We start from the raw sequence: 14,739 nt of genomic DNA, 5'->3' as shown, positions 1-14,739 counted from the left end.
TCCACAGGTTGACTGTGTACTTTGTGAAGAAGAACTTCCTTTTATTTGTTTTAAACCTGCTGCCCATTAATGTGCATTACTTTACATTTAGCCACATTAAATTTCATTTGCCTTTTTGTTGCCTAATCACTTAGCTTGGTGAGATCTTTTTGAAGCTCTTCACAGTCTGCTTTGGTCTTAACTGCCTTGAGCAGTTTAGTATCATCTGCAAACTTGGCCACCTCACTGTTTACCCCTTTCATTTATGAGTAAGTTGAATAGGATTGATCCTAGGACTGACCCTGGGGGAACACCACTAGTTATCCCCTCCATTCTGAATATTTACCATTTATTCCTACCCTTTTTGTTTCCTGTCTTTTTAACCAGTTCCCAATCCATGAAAGGATCTTCCCTATTATCCCATGACAACTTAATTTATGCAAGAGCTTTTGGTGAGGGACCTTGTTAAAGGCTTTCTGGAAATCTAAGTACACTGTGTCTACTGGATCCCCCTTGTCCACATGTTTGTTGACCCCTTCAAAGAACTGTAATAGATTAGCAAGACATGATTTCCCTTTACAGAAACCATGTTGACTTTTGCCCAACAATTTATGTTCTTCCATGTGTCTGACAATTTTATTCTTTTCTGTTTCAACTAATTTGCCCGGTACTGACGTTAGACTTACCGGTCTGTAATTGCTGGGATCGCCTCTAGAGCCCTTTTTAAATACTGGCGTTACATTAGCTGTCTTCCAGTCATTGGGTACAGAAGCTGATTTAAAGAATAGGTTACAAACCGTAGTTAATAGTGCCACAGTTTCCCATTTGAGTTGTTTCAGAACTCTAGGGTGATGCCATCTGGTCCCGGTGACTTGTTACTGTTCAGTTATCAGTAATTCCAAAATCTCCTCTAAGGACACTTCAACATGTGACAATCCCTCAGATTTGTCACCTATAAAGGACAGGTCAGGTTTGAGAGCCTCCCTAACGTTCATGGAGGTTAGGTCCATAAAAGGCTATTGGCCAGGGGATAAAATGGTGTCCCTGGCCTCTATTTGTCAGAGGCTGGAGAGGGATGGCAGGAGACAAATCGCTTGATTATTGTCTTCGGTCCACCCCCTCCAGGGCATCTGGTGCTGGCCAATGTCGGCAGACAGGCTACTGGGCTAGATGGACCTTTGGTCTGACCCAGTACGGCCGTTCTTATGTTCTTATCCTCAGCCATGAAGACTGAAGCAAAGAATTCATTTAGTTTCTCTGCAATGACTTTATCGTCTTTAAGTGCTCCTTTGTGTTGCGATCGTCTAGGGGCCCCACTGGTTGTTTAGAAGGCTTCTTGCTTCTGATGTACTTAAAAATCATTTTATTATCTTTTGAGTTCTTGGCTAGCTGTTCAAAGTCCTTTCTGGCTTTTCTTATTACATTTTTACACTTAATTTGGCAGTGTTTATGCTCCTTTCTATTTTCCTCATTGGGTTTTGACTTCCACTTTTTAAAATGCCTTTTTATCTCTCTCTGCTTCTTTTACATGGTTGCTAAGCCACGGTGGCTCTTTTTTAGTTCTTTTACTGTGGTTTTTAATTTGGGGTATACATTTAAGTTGGGCCTCTATATTGTGCTTAAAAGAAGCACCTGGGATCTTTTTCAGGGGGATAAGGCAACACGCCACATTTATTGAACATACATAGATCAATCAATACTTATCATATGCATATGACACATTACACTCATGTGTACACACACACACACACACACACACACACACACACACACACACACACACACACACACAAAAGCACACTCCGTCTTGTTGTTACCAAAAGTTGCTCCCCCTAACTGCACTGGCCGGGTGAGTTAGATGGGGGAGGGATGGAGCCGGGCTTCTGCCGATCCGGATCGATGCTCCCATGTTGACAAGATGAAAACCCGGGGTCCCTCTGCAAGATGCTTCCTATTTATCCCTCTCATGCAGCCGATTAGTCATCACCTGGCCTTTCTTAATGCTGCTTCAAAGAGAGTTCTTCCAAGGGCAGGCACTTGCTGCTTGACTCCCAAGGCCTCTGTATGTCCAGTCTTCTTAATGAACTCACTTTGCAGGTATTGTCTTAGATCTGGCTCCCAGACCTTCTCCACCCTTGCAACGGCCGCTGGAGGTGCTCACCTTTCATTCTCCATTCATACCTAATCCTTTTCACAGGACAATCCAGGAAAGGGGAGGGCTCAAAAGACATTTTTTCTTACAAGATCTATATATCTTAATACAAAGTTATAGGAGAAATGTTACAGAGATTCTATAAGAACACTTAACAAAGATATATCTAAAAAGGACAAGATCTTTAATATAAAATATAATATTACAGGGATTTATCCACATCTATTATGGGCTGTGTCTACACTGGCACCCTTTTCCGTAAAAGGGATGCTAATGAGACACTTCGGAATTGCAAATTCCGCGGGGGATTTAAATATCCCCCACGGCATTTGCATGAACGTGGCTGCCGCTTTTTTCCGTCTCGGGGTTTTGCCGGAGAAAAGCGCCAGTCTAGACGGGATCTTGCGGAAAATAAGCCCTTTTCCGGAAGATCCCGTACTAGTAGGAATAAGGGATCTTCCAAAGTGTCTCATTAGCATCCCTTTTACGGAAAAGGGTGCCAGTGTAGACACAGCCATGGTGTCTTTGAAAAGTCCCTGCAAGCTGCATGGACATTTTACTTCAGTCACTGTACCTTTTAATTTCTGTTTAACTAACATCTTCATTTTAACATAGTTCCCCTTTCTAAAAGTAAATACCACAGTGTTGGGCTTCTGAGGTGTTCTTCCCAGCACAGAAATGTTAAATGTTGTTATATTATGGTCACTAATTGCAAGCGGTCCTGTTATCGTTACCTCATGCACCAGATCCTGCGCTCCACTCAGGACTAAATCGAGAATTGCCTCTCCCCTTGTGGGTTTTTGTGTCAGCTGCTCCAAGAAGCAGTCACTTAAGGTATCGAGAGATTTTTGTGTCTGCATGTCCTGGGGTGACATGTACCCAGTCAATATGCGGATAGTTGAAATCTGCTACTATTATTGAGTTTTTTATTTTGATAGCCTCTGTAATCTCCCTTAGCATTTCATAGTCGCGCTCACTGTCCTGCTCAGGTGGTCAATAATAGATCTCTACTGTTATATTCTTATTAGAGCATGGAATTACTATCCATGGAGATTCCGTGGAACTTGTTGATTCATTTAAAATTTTTGCTTCATTTGTTTCTTATGAATGTTCTTAGATAGATTCGTGGAGGTTAGGTCCATCAATGGCTGAGAGTTGGGATGGGTAGGAATAGTGTCCCTGGCCTCTGTTTGTCTGGAAATGGATGACAGGAGAGGGATCGCATGAGGATTATCTGTCATGTTCCTTCCCTCTGGGACATCTGGCATTGGCCACTGTTGGCAGACAGAACACTGAGCTAGATGGACCTTTGGTCTGACCCAGTGTGGCTGTTCTTATGTTAGGCTGAGCTCCAGCTGTTCCTTAACACTTCCCACAATTACCTCCTTTCAGCTTCTTGGTGGGGGGGCATTGGGCACCATAGGGCAGGCTCCTGAAGGCCCAGAGCCTCAACACTGTGTCTAGTCCAGTGTTGGGTCAGTGCCCTGAGGCATGGTGTTCAATGCCAGCACTCGCGGGAGCCCTGCTTGCATCAGCACGCACTGTTGGTCCCACTGGGGCTGCCCCCACTAAGGGGCGCAGGAGGCTTGGAGTGAAACACCATTGGAGATGAGGGTAGTGGTGGGGCATGTCATTGATACATGCACGGGAGCTTTCAGGCTGAAGGGCCAGGGGAGTGCAGCTAAACTTGTGCACCCCCTTTCCATCCGGATCAGAAACATCCGGTAACTGTTGGATCTTGAAGCTGAACACATGCTTGGTTACCCTGTAAGCTGGCCCACTCCGGTCAGTGCGTGTGGGGCTGGGTTGTCAGGCATTGCTAGCCACTTGCCCAGGATAGACAATGTGCTTGCTCTCTGATTGCAGATGTGCAGCAGATGGTTCTTCGCTTCTCCCAGGAGGCCATTTCCAACTACAGCATCTTCCTGGTGTCCCCACAAACCAGGACTCTGTATGTGGGAGCCAAGAATGCCATCTTCGCCCTGCCGTTGGAGTCAGTCAACCAGTCTGCCAAGATGGTGAGCACAAGACCCAAACTCTGTGGGGCCGTCTGGAGGAGGGTGGGTGCATATGGGATGTGATCACGGGCCTGGCGGGGTGTATGTGTGGGCTGGTCTGATTCAGGAGATGCCACCAGGGAGTTGTAGGAATTAGGGACATGAACAACCAGTTACTATCCAGTAAGCAAATGTAAACAGGGGAATGGTTCCGCTATTGTGGGGAACTTTCCTGGCTTCTATACCACCCCGGTGAAATGGACCAGCGAAAGGATCTGAGTCCCCGCTCCCACTTCCTTTACCCCACGGCTTCCTGATCCTGAGGGCTCCCCCTCCACTCTCTTGAGTAGCAGAGCCCTCGAAACCCCAGGTTTCCTGGGGCTTAATCCCCAACCCTGTAGTCACTAGGGGCAGGAGTTAGGGTGTCCCCACTCCGAGGTGCTCTCTTTACACTGCAGGTCTTCTTGGCCCAGTGATCACTTCATAAGGTTCAAAGCAAATACAATTTATTAAACATCAACTGATTAAAGAGAAAAGAATAAGAAAAAATGAGAATGGTTAAATGAGAACACACAGCCCTGCTCTGTAGCACGGGGACATCAAAACAGCAGCCTGCAGAGTGTAAGGACAGTCCACAGTCTCTTCCTTATAGGCCCCTTAAAGGCCCTGGATGTGCTGTAGGCTGGACAGGCTTGCTCTGGCAGTGACCACACAGCCTCAAGCTCTAAGTGGCCAGACCCCTCTCCCCACACTTTGCAAGTCCCAGCTGCTCACCACATCCAGCTGCAGGGTGTGCTGCTTGGCCAGTCTCCAGCTCCTTGCATTGCTTCTCTGTTCCTTTTGGCTCTCTGAGCACTGCCAGTCTGCTGCTCAACACAGGGTCTGCGCTCCTTGAGCTGTGTGTGTCTGGCTCTGCTGCTGCAAAAACTGTCTCTCCACACAGCTTGCACTCCTTGGGCTGTGTGTGTCTGGCTCTGTCGCTGCAGGACTGCCCCTCAGCACAGCTTGTACTCCTTGGGCTGTGTGTGTCTGGCTCTGTCGCTGCAGGACTGCCTCTCAGCACAGCTTGCACTCCTTGGGCTGTGTGTGTCTGGCTCTGTCGCTGCAGGACTGCCCCTCAGCACAGCTTGCACTCCTTGGGCTGTGTGTGTCTGGCTCTGTCGCTGCAGGACTGCCCCTCACCACAGCTTGTACTCCTTGGGCTGTGTGTGTCTGGCTCTGTCACTGCAGGACTGCCCCTCAGCACAGCTTGCACTCCTTGGGCTGTGTGTGTCTGGCTCTGTCGCTGCAGGACTGCCCCTCACCACAGCTTGTACTCCTTGGGCTGTGTGTGTCTGGCTCTGTTGCTGCAGGACTTCTTCTGCACACAGCTTGCACTCCTCTTAGCTGTCTCTCAGCTCTCTCCTTGCTCAGAGAGACCCTGAACAGTCCCAGCTCACAGGGAGCTCCTGTCCTCTTGCTTTTCTCACTGGCCTGTCCAACTTGTCAATCATGCTGAGCTGGAGTGTTGGCCTCTTTCCATTGTCTCTGGGGTTTGTCAGTCTCATGGACCCTTCCCCTTTTGATACTGGGAGCTGGCCAACCAAAAACTCCCACAGAGTTTTAGTAAGGGGCTACCAGTCCCCTTAGACAAATGCTTGTCAGATAGTCAACACACTAGTCGCTTCATAGAATCATAGAATAATAGGACTGGAAGTCCAGCCCCCCGCCCTCAAGGCAGGACCAAGCTCCGTCTACACCATCCCTGACAGATGTCTATCTAACCTGTTCTTAAATATCTCCAGAGAGGGAGATTCCACCACCTCCCTTGGCAATTTATTCCAAGATTTGACCACCCTGACAGTTAGGAATTTTTTCCTAATGTCCAATCTAAACCTCCCCTGCTGCACTTTAAGCCCATTACTCCTTGTCCTGTCCTCAGAAACCAAGAGGAACAAATTTTCTCCTTCCTCCTTGTGACACCCTTTTAGATATTTGAAAACCGCTATCATGTCCCCCCTTAATCTTCTTTTTTCCAAACTAAACAAGCCCAGTTCATGAAGCCTGGCTTCGTAGGTCATGTTCTCTAGACCTTTAATCATTCTTGTCGCTCTTCTCTGTACCCTTTCCAATTTCTCCACATCTTTCTTGAAATGTGGCGCCCAGAACTGGACACAGTACTCCAGCTGAGGCCTAACTAGTGCAGAGTAGAGCGGCAGAATGACTTCACGAGTTTTGCTTACAACACACCTGTTGATACAACCTAGAATCATATTTGCTTTTTTTGCAACAGCATCACACTGTTGACTCATATTCAGAGGCAGCAAGGAGGGGAAGCGGTGGGGGTCCTTCAAAATGGCAGCACCATGTGGAGACTGGGGTCCCCAGCTGATCCTGGGCTCCATGCAGCACTGCCACTTCCGTGCTCCCCGCAGCACTTTTGCCTTTGAAGTATGAAGCACGCTTATCAACTAATCGAATAGTCAATGCAAATTGCCAAATAATCAAACTTTCAAATCCCCAATAGGGATGGTGGAACAGGAATGGGGCATGTGGGCATGCACTGAGCACATCATGAAATTTCTGAGTTCATGGCACTTTCCATGGTGCATTGCTGTGAGGGTAGGTACGGTTGGGTGCGGGTGCACGGAGATGATATGCCCAGAGTAGCGGGTGCAGCAGGGCTGTAGGATTTGGGAAGGGGGAGGGGGGGCTTGACTTTGGGAGATGAGCCGTGGGGCTGTGGGGACTGGTGCCCCCTTCCCCCAACTAAGAACTAAAGCAAATGAAATATGCAGTGTGAAAGTGCCCAAAACCAAACAACCCAAAAAAGTAACTCTGGGCCCAGCTGCACAAATAGTTCATACAGGACAGCGCCACTGCAGTGCAGGAGGCCCAACAAACTGCTTCCTCCTCCATAGTTCATGAGACAAAATCATAGTCAACAGTGGGGACATAAAATCCTGCTTAATTAAATTCCCAAATTTGAGCTGTCCTTTGTAGGTGACAAATCTGAGGAATTTTCCCAGATTGAGGTGTCATTAGAGGAGGTTTTGGAACAAATTGATAAACTTAACAGTAACAAGTCACCCGGACCAGATGGCATTCACCCAAGAGTTCTGAAAGAACTCAGATGGGAAATTGTGGTTTGTAACCTATCCTTTAAATCGGCTTCTGTTCCCAATGACTGGAAGATAGCTAACGTGATGCCAATATTTAAACAGGACTCTAGAGGTGATCCCAGCAATTACAGACCAGTACTGTAATTTAGCGAATATACCCTATATAAACACCGCACCCAAGTATACCCCACGGTTTTTCCCTTTTGAGTTTAGAAATCTTTGTATACCCCGTGCAGGAGAGACTCAGTGAATAAAGCCCTTTTAATCACCTGTCAGTGAGCTGAAGTTGATGATGGTAATGAGAAGCTCCTATAATTAGCTGTTAATGAGCCACATCTGATAAGGCCAAACAGTAAGAAAACCTTTAGAAATGCCTAAGCGCAAGTCATACGCTGGCGATTTTAAATTGAGTGTAGTGGCTTTTGTAAAGGACAATGGCACCAGCTTGGACCAGAGTGAAACCGGCAACTATTCGCAACGGGTTCTGCAAGTGTGAAATTCTACCCAACAATGACTCTTCAAGCTCTGACTCAGAGTACGATAGTGATTCTGATTCAGAAACACAAACCTCAAATGTCACCGAAGCTGATCTCGCCCTGGCTATGGATGTTTTTCAAGATACTGACTATGATGAGAGTTTTGATGGCTTTGACAACTCAGATGCTGAGGAGGATGTTGCTGGCGCTGACTCTAGAGTTCAGAGTGAATGAGAATGTGAAGCCTTTCTTTACAGTGTTTTTATTCTTTTACTAGTTGCACAATAATGTTTTAAAATTTGTTTTAATGTATTATAATGTCTTCTAAAGAATTTTAATGAATTGGAACATAACAGTCTCTATTATTAAATTACAACTAGCCAATTAGCCCGTCATAAGATGGGATTTTCAGGTCTTCTCTTCTGAGCGCGTGCGCGCTCGTGCTCTCTCTCTCTCTCTCTCCTCCTACTGCCTCCCTCAGTTCTCCTCCGCCTCCTGCCTCTCTCTCCGTCTCTTTCTTTCTCTTCTCCCCCTCCTACCTCTCACTCTCCCTTTCTCTTCTCCTCCTCCTCCTGCCTCTCTCTCCCATCCGTCTCTCCCCGCCCCCTTCCCCTTTCCCCTTCCTTCCCGCCGTGGTGCTTGGCTGAGTGCTGCCTGCTCAGCTGGGCTGCCGCGAGGGGGGGGGGGGGCAGTGACATACACGGCCAGGCGGCGGGCCATGTACGTCACCGCCCTCCCTACCCCTCCCATCCCGGGGGAGCCCAAACAGCCCCTTGCGCTGCTGGTTCCCCTGGCGGCCCGGCTGAGGGGCGCAGCACTCAGCCGGAGCGCCACAGCGGGAGGGGAAGGGGGGCGGTGACATACACGGCCCCGCCCCCTTCCCCTCCCCCTCCCTCCGTGGCGGCTCAGCTGAGTGTTGCGCGCTCCACTGGGCCGCCGCGGAGGGAGGAGGGGCGGGGCAGTGATGTACACTGCCGGGGGCGGGGCTGTCTACGTCACCGCCCCCCCACCCCGGCAGCCCGGCTGAGGGACGCACCACTCAGCGCCATGGCGGGGGGAGGAAGGGGGGACGGTGACGTACACAGCCCTGCCCCCGGCCATGTACATCACCGCCCTGCCCCCTGTGGCCAGAGAGCAAGCGGAGGGAAGTGGATGTTTGGGGTCCGGCTGTGGCCAGTGGCTGCACGCCCGCCACCAGGTCTGCTTCCCGCCCCCCCCTCCTCCCGTCCGGCCCCCGATCCCCCCCCAAGCTCTGCTTCCTGTCCCCTCTTCCTGCAGGCCAACCCCACGGCCCCCCCAGAAACCCCGCTCCTCCCCCCCGCCAGTGCTGCTTTCCTCCCCCCTTCCTCCAGGCCCCCATCCTCCCCCACAGCCCCCGATCCCCCCCAGCTCTGCTCCCTGCGTGGGGCCCCGCCCCCCTTCCCCTCCCTCCGTGGCATGCGGCGCAGCGCTTGGCTGAACCGCCACAGAGGAAGGGGAAGGGGGGCGGGGCGCTGACGTACGCGGCCAGGGGGTGTAGCCATGTACGTCAGCGTTACAGACGCACAGAGAATGGGCTACTATATATATGATATGCTGCTTTCCTCAAGGAACAGTCCGCATTGTCTTCCTTTCCGTATTTAAAAAAAACCCTGTGTAGCCTGCAAACTCCTGCCGCTGCTGCTGCTGACCACCAAACCCCTGCACCTGCAACTTGCTCCAGGGTCCTTCCCTTTGTCAGCCCGGGCTGGGAGCCTCCCGCCTCTGCTGGGGATGTCTCTGCCCCGGCTCCAGAGCGTTCCCTGCTGCTGTGGCCCCTGTAAGTTTCCCTCTTTATTCGGTACTCAGCCAGGCATTGTCTTCCTTTCCGTATAACCCCCCCCCCCCCCGCATAGCTTGCAGACTCCCGCTGCTGCTGCTGACCACCAAACCCCACGCCTGCAACTTGCTCCAGGGTCCTTCCCTTTGTCAGCCCGGGCTGGGAGCCTCCCGCCTCTGCTGGGGATGTCTCTGCCCCGGCTCCAGAGCGTTCCCTGCTGCTGCGGCCCCTGTAAGTTTCCCTCTTTATTCGGTACTCAGCCAGGCATTGTCTTCCTTTCCGTATAACCACCCCCCCCCCCCCCCCCCCGCATAGCTTGCAGACTCCCGCTGCTGCTGCTGACCACCAAACCCCACGCCTGCAACTTGCTCCAGGGTCCTTCCCTTTGTCAGCCCGGGCTGGGAGCCTCCCGCCTCTGCTGGGGATGTCTCTGCCCCGGCTCTGGGGCTCCTGTAAGTTTCCCCGTGTTGTTCTGTACCCAGCCCAGCAAAGGTAGTGAAGGGGGGGGGGCAGGAGGAGGGGATCCTCTGCCATTTCTGTTTTTTTTTAAAAAAAAAACCTAACCCTCCCCCCCCCCCCAAAAAAAAACCCCTATATAACCCGCATACGACTATAGCCTGCAGGGGTGTGTGGGGGGGGGGGGGAGGGGGTGGGGGGGCATTTGTAAAAACAAATATAACCCGCAGGTTGTATTCGCTATATTATGGTAAGTCCAACGTCATTCGTTACCAGGCAAATTAGTTGAAACAATAGTAAAGAATAAAATGTTCAGACACGTAGAAGAACATAAATCGTTGGGCAAAAGTCAATGTGGTTTCTGTAAAGGGAAATCATGTCTTACTAATCTGTTAGAGTTCTTTGAATGGGTCAACAAACATGTGGACAAGATGGATCCAGTAGACAGTGCACTTAGATTTCCAGAAAGTCTTTGACAAGTTCCCTCACCAAAGGCTCTTACGTAAATTAAGTTGTCATGGGATAAGAGGGAAAATCCTTTCATTGATTGAGAACTGGTAGGAATAAATAGTAAATATTCAGAATGGAGAGCGGTAGCTAGTGGTGTTCCCCAAAGGTCAGTTCTAGGACCAATCCTATTCAACTTCTTCATAAATGAAAGGGGTAAACAGTGAGGTGGCAAATTTTGTGGACGATACTAAGCTGCTCAGAGTAATTAAGACCAAAGCAGACTGTGGAAAAACTTCAAAAAGATCTCACAAAACTAAGTGGCTATGTCTACACTGCAGGCTTCTTGCGCAAGAACTGTTTTGTGCAAGAGTTCTTGCACAATAGGTCATGCGCAAGAGCGCATCCACACTGCCATGTGCTTTTGTGCAAGAGATGTGCTTTTGCACAAGAGCGTTCATGATGGTGTGGATGCTCTCTTGCGCAAGAAACCCCTGTTGCCCGTCCACATTGCCTTTTGCGCAAGAGGGCTTATTCCTCATGAGGAGAGGAATAACTCTTGTTCAAGAAGCCCTCTTTTCTGATGCTTTAATGTAAATGTATTTGCGCAAGAACAGGCATGCAGTGTAGATGCTCCGCAAGTTTTTGCGCAACAACGTGTGTTGAGCAAAAAGCCTGCAGTGTAGCTGTAGCCAGTGACTGGACAACAAAATGGCAAATAAAATTTAATGTGGCTAAATATAAAGTAATGCATGTTGGGGAAAAAATAACCCCAACTATACATACAATATAATGGGGGCTAATTTAGCTACAATTAATCAGGAAAGGGATCTTGGAGTCATTGTGGATAGTTCTCTGAAGACATCCACGCAGTGTGCAGTGGCAGTCAAAAAAGTCAACAGGATGTTAGGAATCATTAAAAAAGTTATAGAGGACAAGACGGAGAATATCTTATTGCCTTTATATAAATCCCTGATACGCCCACATCTTGAATACTGCATACAGATGTGGTCTCCTCATCACAAAAAAGATCTATTGGCATTAGAAAAAGTTCAAAGAAGGGCAACTAAAATAATTAGGAATTTGGAATGGGTCACATATGAGGAGAGATTAAAGAGACTAGGACTTTTCAGCTTGGAGAAGAGGAGACTAAAGGGGGATATGATAGAGGTCTATAAAATCATGAGTGGTGTGGAGAAAGTGAATAGGGAAAAGTTATTTACTTATTCCCATAATATAAGAACTAGGGGCAACCAAATGAAATTCATGGGCAGCAGGTTTAAAACAAATAAAGGGAATTTCTGCACACAGTCGACCTGTGGAACTCCTTGCCTGAGGAGGTTGTGAAGGCTAGGACTATAACAGGATTTAAAAAAGAGCTAGATAAATTCATGGAGGTTAGGTCCATTGATTGCTATTAGCCAGGATGGGTAAGGAGGGCTGTCCCTAGCCTCTGTTTGTCACCTAGGTCCTACTCCTGGAACTGCGCCCAGCACTGCATGTCGGTGCAATCTGGGCACCAGCAAAAGTTCTGGACTCCACAATTTATCCTGGTCCACCCAGCGCAGCAGTTCTGGCTACCCCAGTGGCAGATTCCTGGTCAGTGGTCCTTTTGGACCCTCTGGGCGTAGCACCAGAGCCAGGGTGTGCGCCCCTCTAGAGTGGAGTCCATCATCTCTGGGTCCAGGACCTCTCCATCAGTGACTGACCCACTCCCCTACATGAGGCCAGTCCCTACCCCCAGGGGCAGCCTTCGCCCAGACCTTTGATTGAAAGGGGGCCATCCTTGTCACAACCTCACATGCTGGAATCCTTAGCAGCCTCCCAGACCCCCTCGCAGGCCTGGGATGCAGAGGCAGCAGACCTCAAGGGGTGGTTGTCTTCATCCCCTGATGAGGCTCTTGGATGGGTGCTGCCATCTGTGCTCTCCATGGACTTAAGGTCGCACCAGGGCCTTCTCCATCACCTGGCTCAGAGTCGAGGGGTACAGGCTGAAAAGGTGTCAGATGACTCAGACCCAACTGTCAACATCCTACAGGCTGATGTTCCCCCCAGGGTGGTCCAGCCAGTGAACAAAACTGTGTCAAAGATGACAAAGGCACTGTGGCAGACCCTGGCTTCCATTCCGCCCACTGATAAGAAGGCTGAGTGCCACTATTTCATCCCACAAGAAGGGAATTAGCATCTCCTCTCATCCTCCTCCAGGATCCCCAGTGGTTCAGGCAGCTAACCAGCAGGCGAGGCAGGTGCAGCTGAGTTGCTGTGCTTACAACCAGTGCCTTTTTTTGTGTTTTAAAAAAAATAAATAGTAGTGCCGGTACTCCAGGGGTAAAGTTTAGCCAAAAAAAAAAAAAAAACCAGGGTGAGGCTGGCATTGCCCTTTTAAGTCACGCAGCCCACTGACTGTTGGACATTTGCATACAGAGGTGCCGGTACACTCCGTTCTTTCCAAGTAAGCTCTGACTGGAGGTGCCGGTACTACGTCCCGGGCAGTACCGTCACACACAAGCATTGTTTACAACACCTGGGCTGCAATGGATAAATTCATTGAGCTGTCCCACAAGACTCCAGCCCTGAACTCAAGTCCCTCTTAGAGGAGGGCAGAGTAATATTCTGAACGGCCCTCCAGGCAGCCCTGGATACTGCGGACGTGGTGGTTCGCACTATGGCCATAGGCTGTAACTCTTTGCTGCAGGTGTCTGGAGTGCCCCCGGAGCTCCAGACCACTATCCAAGACCTCCCTTTCAAAGGCCATTTCCTGTTCCCCCACCGTAGGAGCAGAAATGGTAATGGGAGAAATAATAGGTATCACTCCTGCCCCTTATTGGATCCAGGCGCGGGCCCCTCTTACAAGTCCCAGGGCCCATGTCAAGTGTTTTATGGGTGTGCCCGAGGACAGCATACCAGGCTTATACCAGACTCTTGAACAACAACAGTTACTAAGGTACGTAACTGTTTTTTAATAGAACTTCTCCTAAGAGATGGCTCTGTCCAATCCACGTGCTTCTCCGCACCCATCGTCTTTCCCCAGCCCTTAGTTTAAAATCTGCTCTATGACCAGAATGTCAGCCAGCATTCTGGTTCCATTTTAGTTTAGGTGGAGCCCATCCTTCCTGTACAGGCTCCCCCTGTCCCAAAAGTTTCCCCAGTTCCTAATAAATCTAACCCCCTCCTCTCTACATCATCTTATCCACACATGGGGACTCTGAAGCTCTGCATGCCTACTTGGCCCTGCACGTGGAACTGAAAGCATTTCTGAGAATGCCACCATAGAGGTCCTGGATTTCAGTCTCTTTCCTAGAAGCCTAAGTTTGGCCTCCAGGATGTCTCTTCTACCCTTCCCTATGTCACTGGTACTTACATGTATCATGACCACTGGCTCCTCACCAGCACTACACATAAGTCTATCTAGCTGTCATGAGAGATCTGCAACTGCCACACCAGGCAGATGCAAGTCACTATATGGTTCTCCCGGTTATCACAAACCCAGCTGACCTAGAACAACGTTTCCTCAACTCCTGTCCCCTTTTACCCCTTCTCTACTTACGCTACATCGATGACATCTTTATGATCTGGACACATGGCCAAGAAACACTGGAGACATTCCACAGAGATTTCAACAACCTACACCCCACCATCAACCTCAGCCTGGACCATTCTACATGAGAGATCCATTTCCTGGACACCACAGTACAAATCAACAATGGAAAATTAGACACCACTCTCTACAGAAAACCCACTGACTCATACAGTTACCTACATGCTTCCAGCTCCCATCCAGAACACACCACACGATCCATCATCTATAGCCAAGCCCTTCGATACAACCGCATCTGCTCTAATCCCACTGACAGAGACCAGAAACTTCAGGATCTCTACCAAGCATTTATAAACCTTAACTACCCACCCAGAGAAATAAAAAAGCAAATTGAAAGAGCCAGACGAATACCTAGAAACCATCTACTTCAAGACAGACCCAAGAAAACCAACAATAGAACACCACTTGTCATCACCTACAGCCCCCAACTTAAACCTGTCCAACACATTATCAATAAACTACAGCCTATACTGGAACAGGATGCCAAACTTCAAGAGGCTCTGGGAGACAGACCCGTAGTCTTCTATAGACAACCACCTAACCTCAAGATGATTCTTAACAACAACCACAGGACATACCACACTAATACCAACCCAGGTATCTTCCCTTGCAACAAACCCCGTTGCCAGCTTTGTCCACATATTCACTCTGCTGATACCATTATTGGACCTAACCAAGTGAGTTATAAGATCAAGAACACATATTCCTGTGCATCCAGAAATATAATTTATGCTA

The 14,739-nt window shown here is 49.1% G+C and overlaps 1 protein-coding gene across 2 annotated transcripts in view; it reads left to right on the top strand.

Annotated features, from left to right (window-relative positions):
* SEMA4F (ssemaphorin 4F) overlaps nt 1-14,739 on the top strand; it is a 130,888-nt gene that overhangs the window by 31,332 nt on the left and 84,817 nt on the right. For both annotated transcript variants that reach the window (XM_075916064.1, XM_075916066.1), the window contains exon 2: nt 3,998-4,149. In XM_075916064.1, the coding sequence (XP_075772179.1) occupies nt 3,998-4,149 (152 nt within the window). The remainder of the gene's footprint in view (nt 1-3,997; nt 4,150-14,739) is intronic.

The sequence above is a fragment of the Pelodiscus sinensis genome, unplaced genomic scaffold, assembly GCF_049634645.1.
Source record: "Pelodiscus sinensis isolate JC-2024 unplaced genomic scaffold, ASM4963464v1 ctg84, whole genome shotgun sequence".
Classification (NCBI taxonomy): Eukaryota; Metazoa; Chordata; order Testudines; family Trionychidae; genus Pelodiscus; species Pelodiscus sinensis.
Note: the sequence above shows the minus strand (reverse complement) of the source record. Positions and strands in the feature narration are given on the sequence as shown.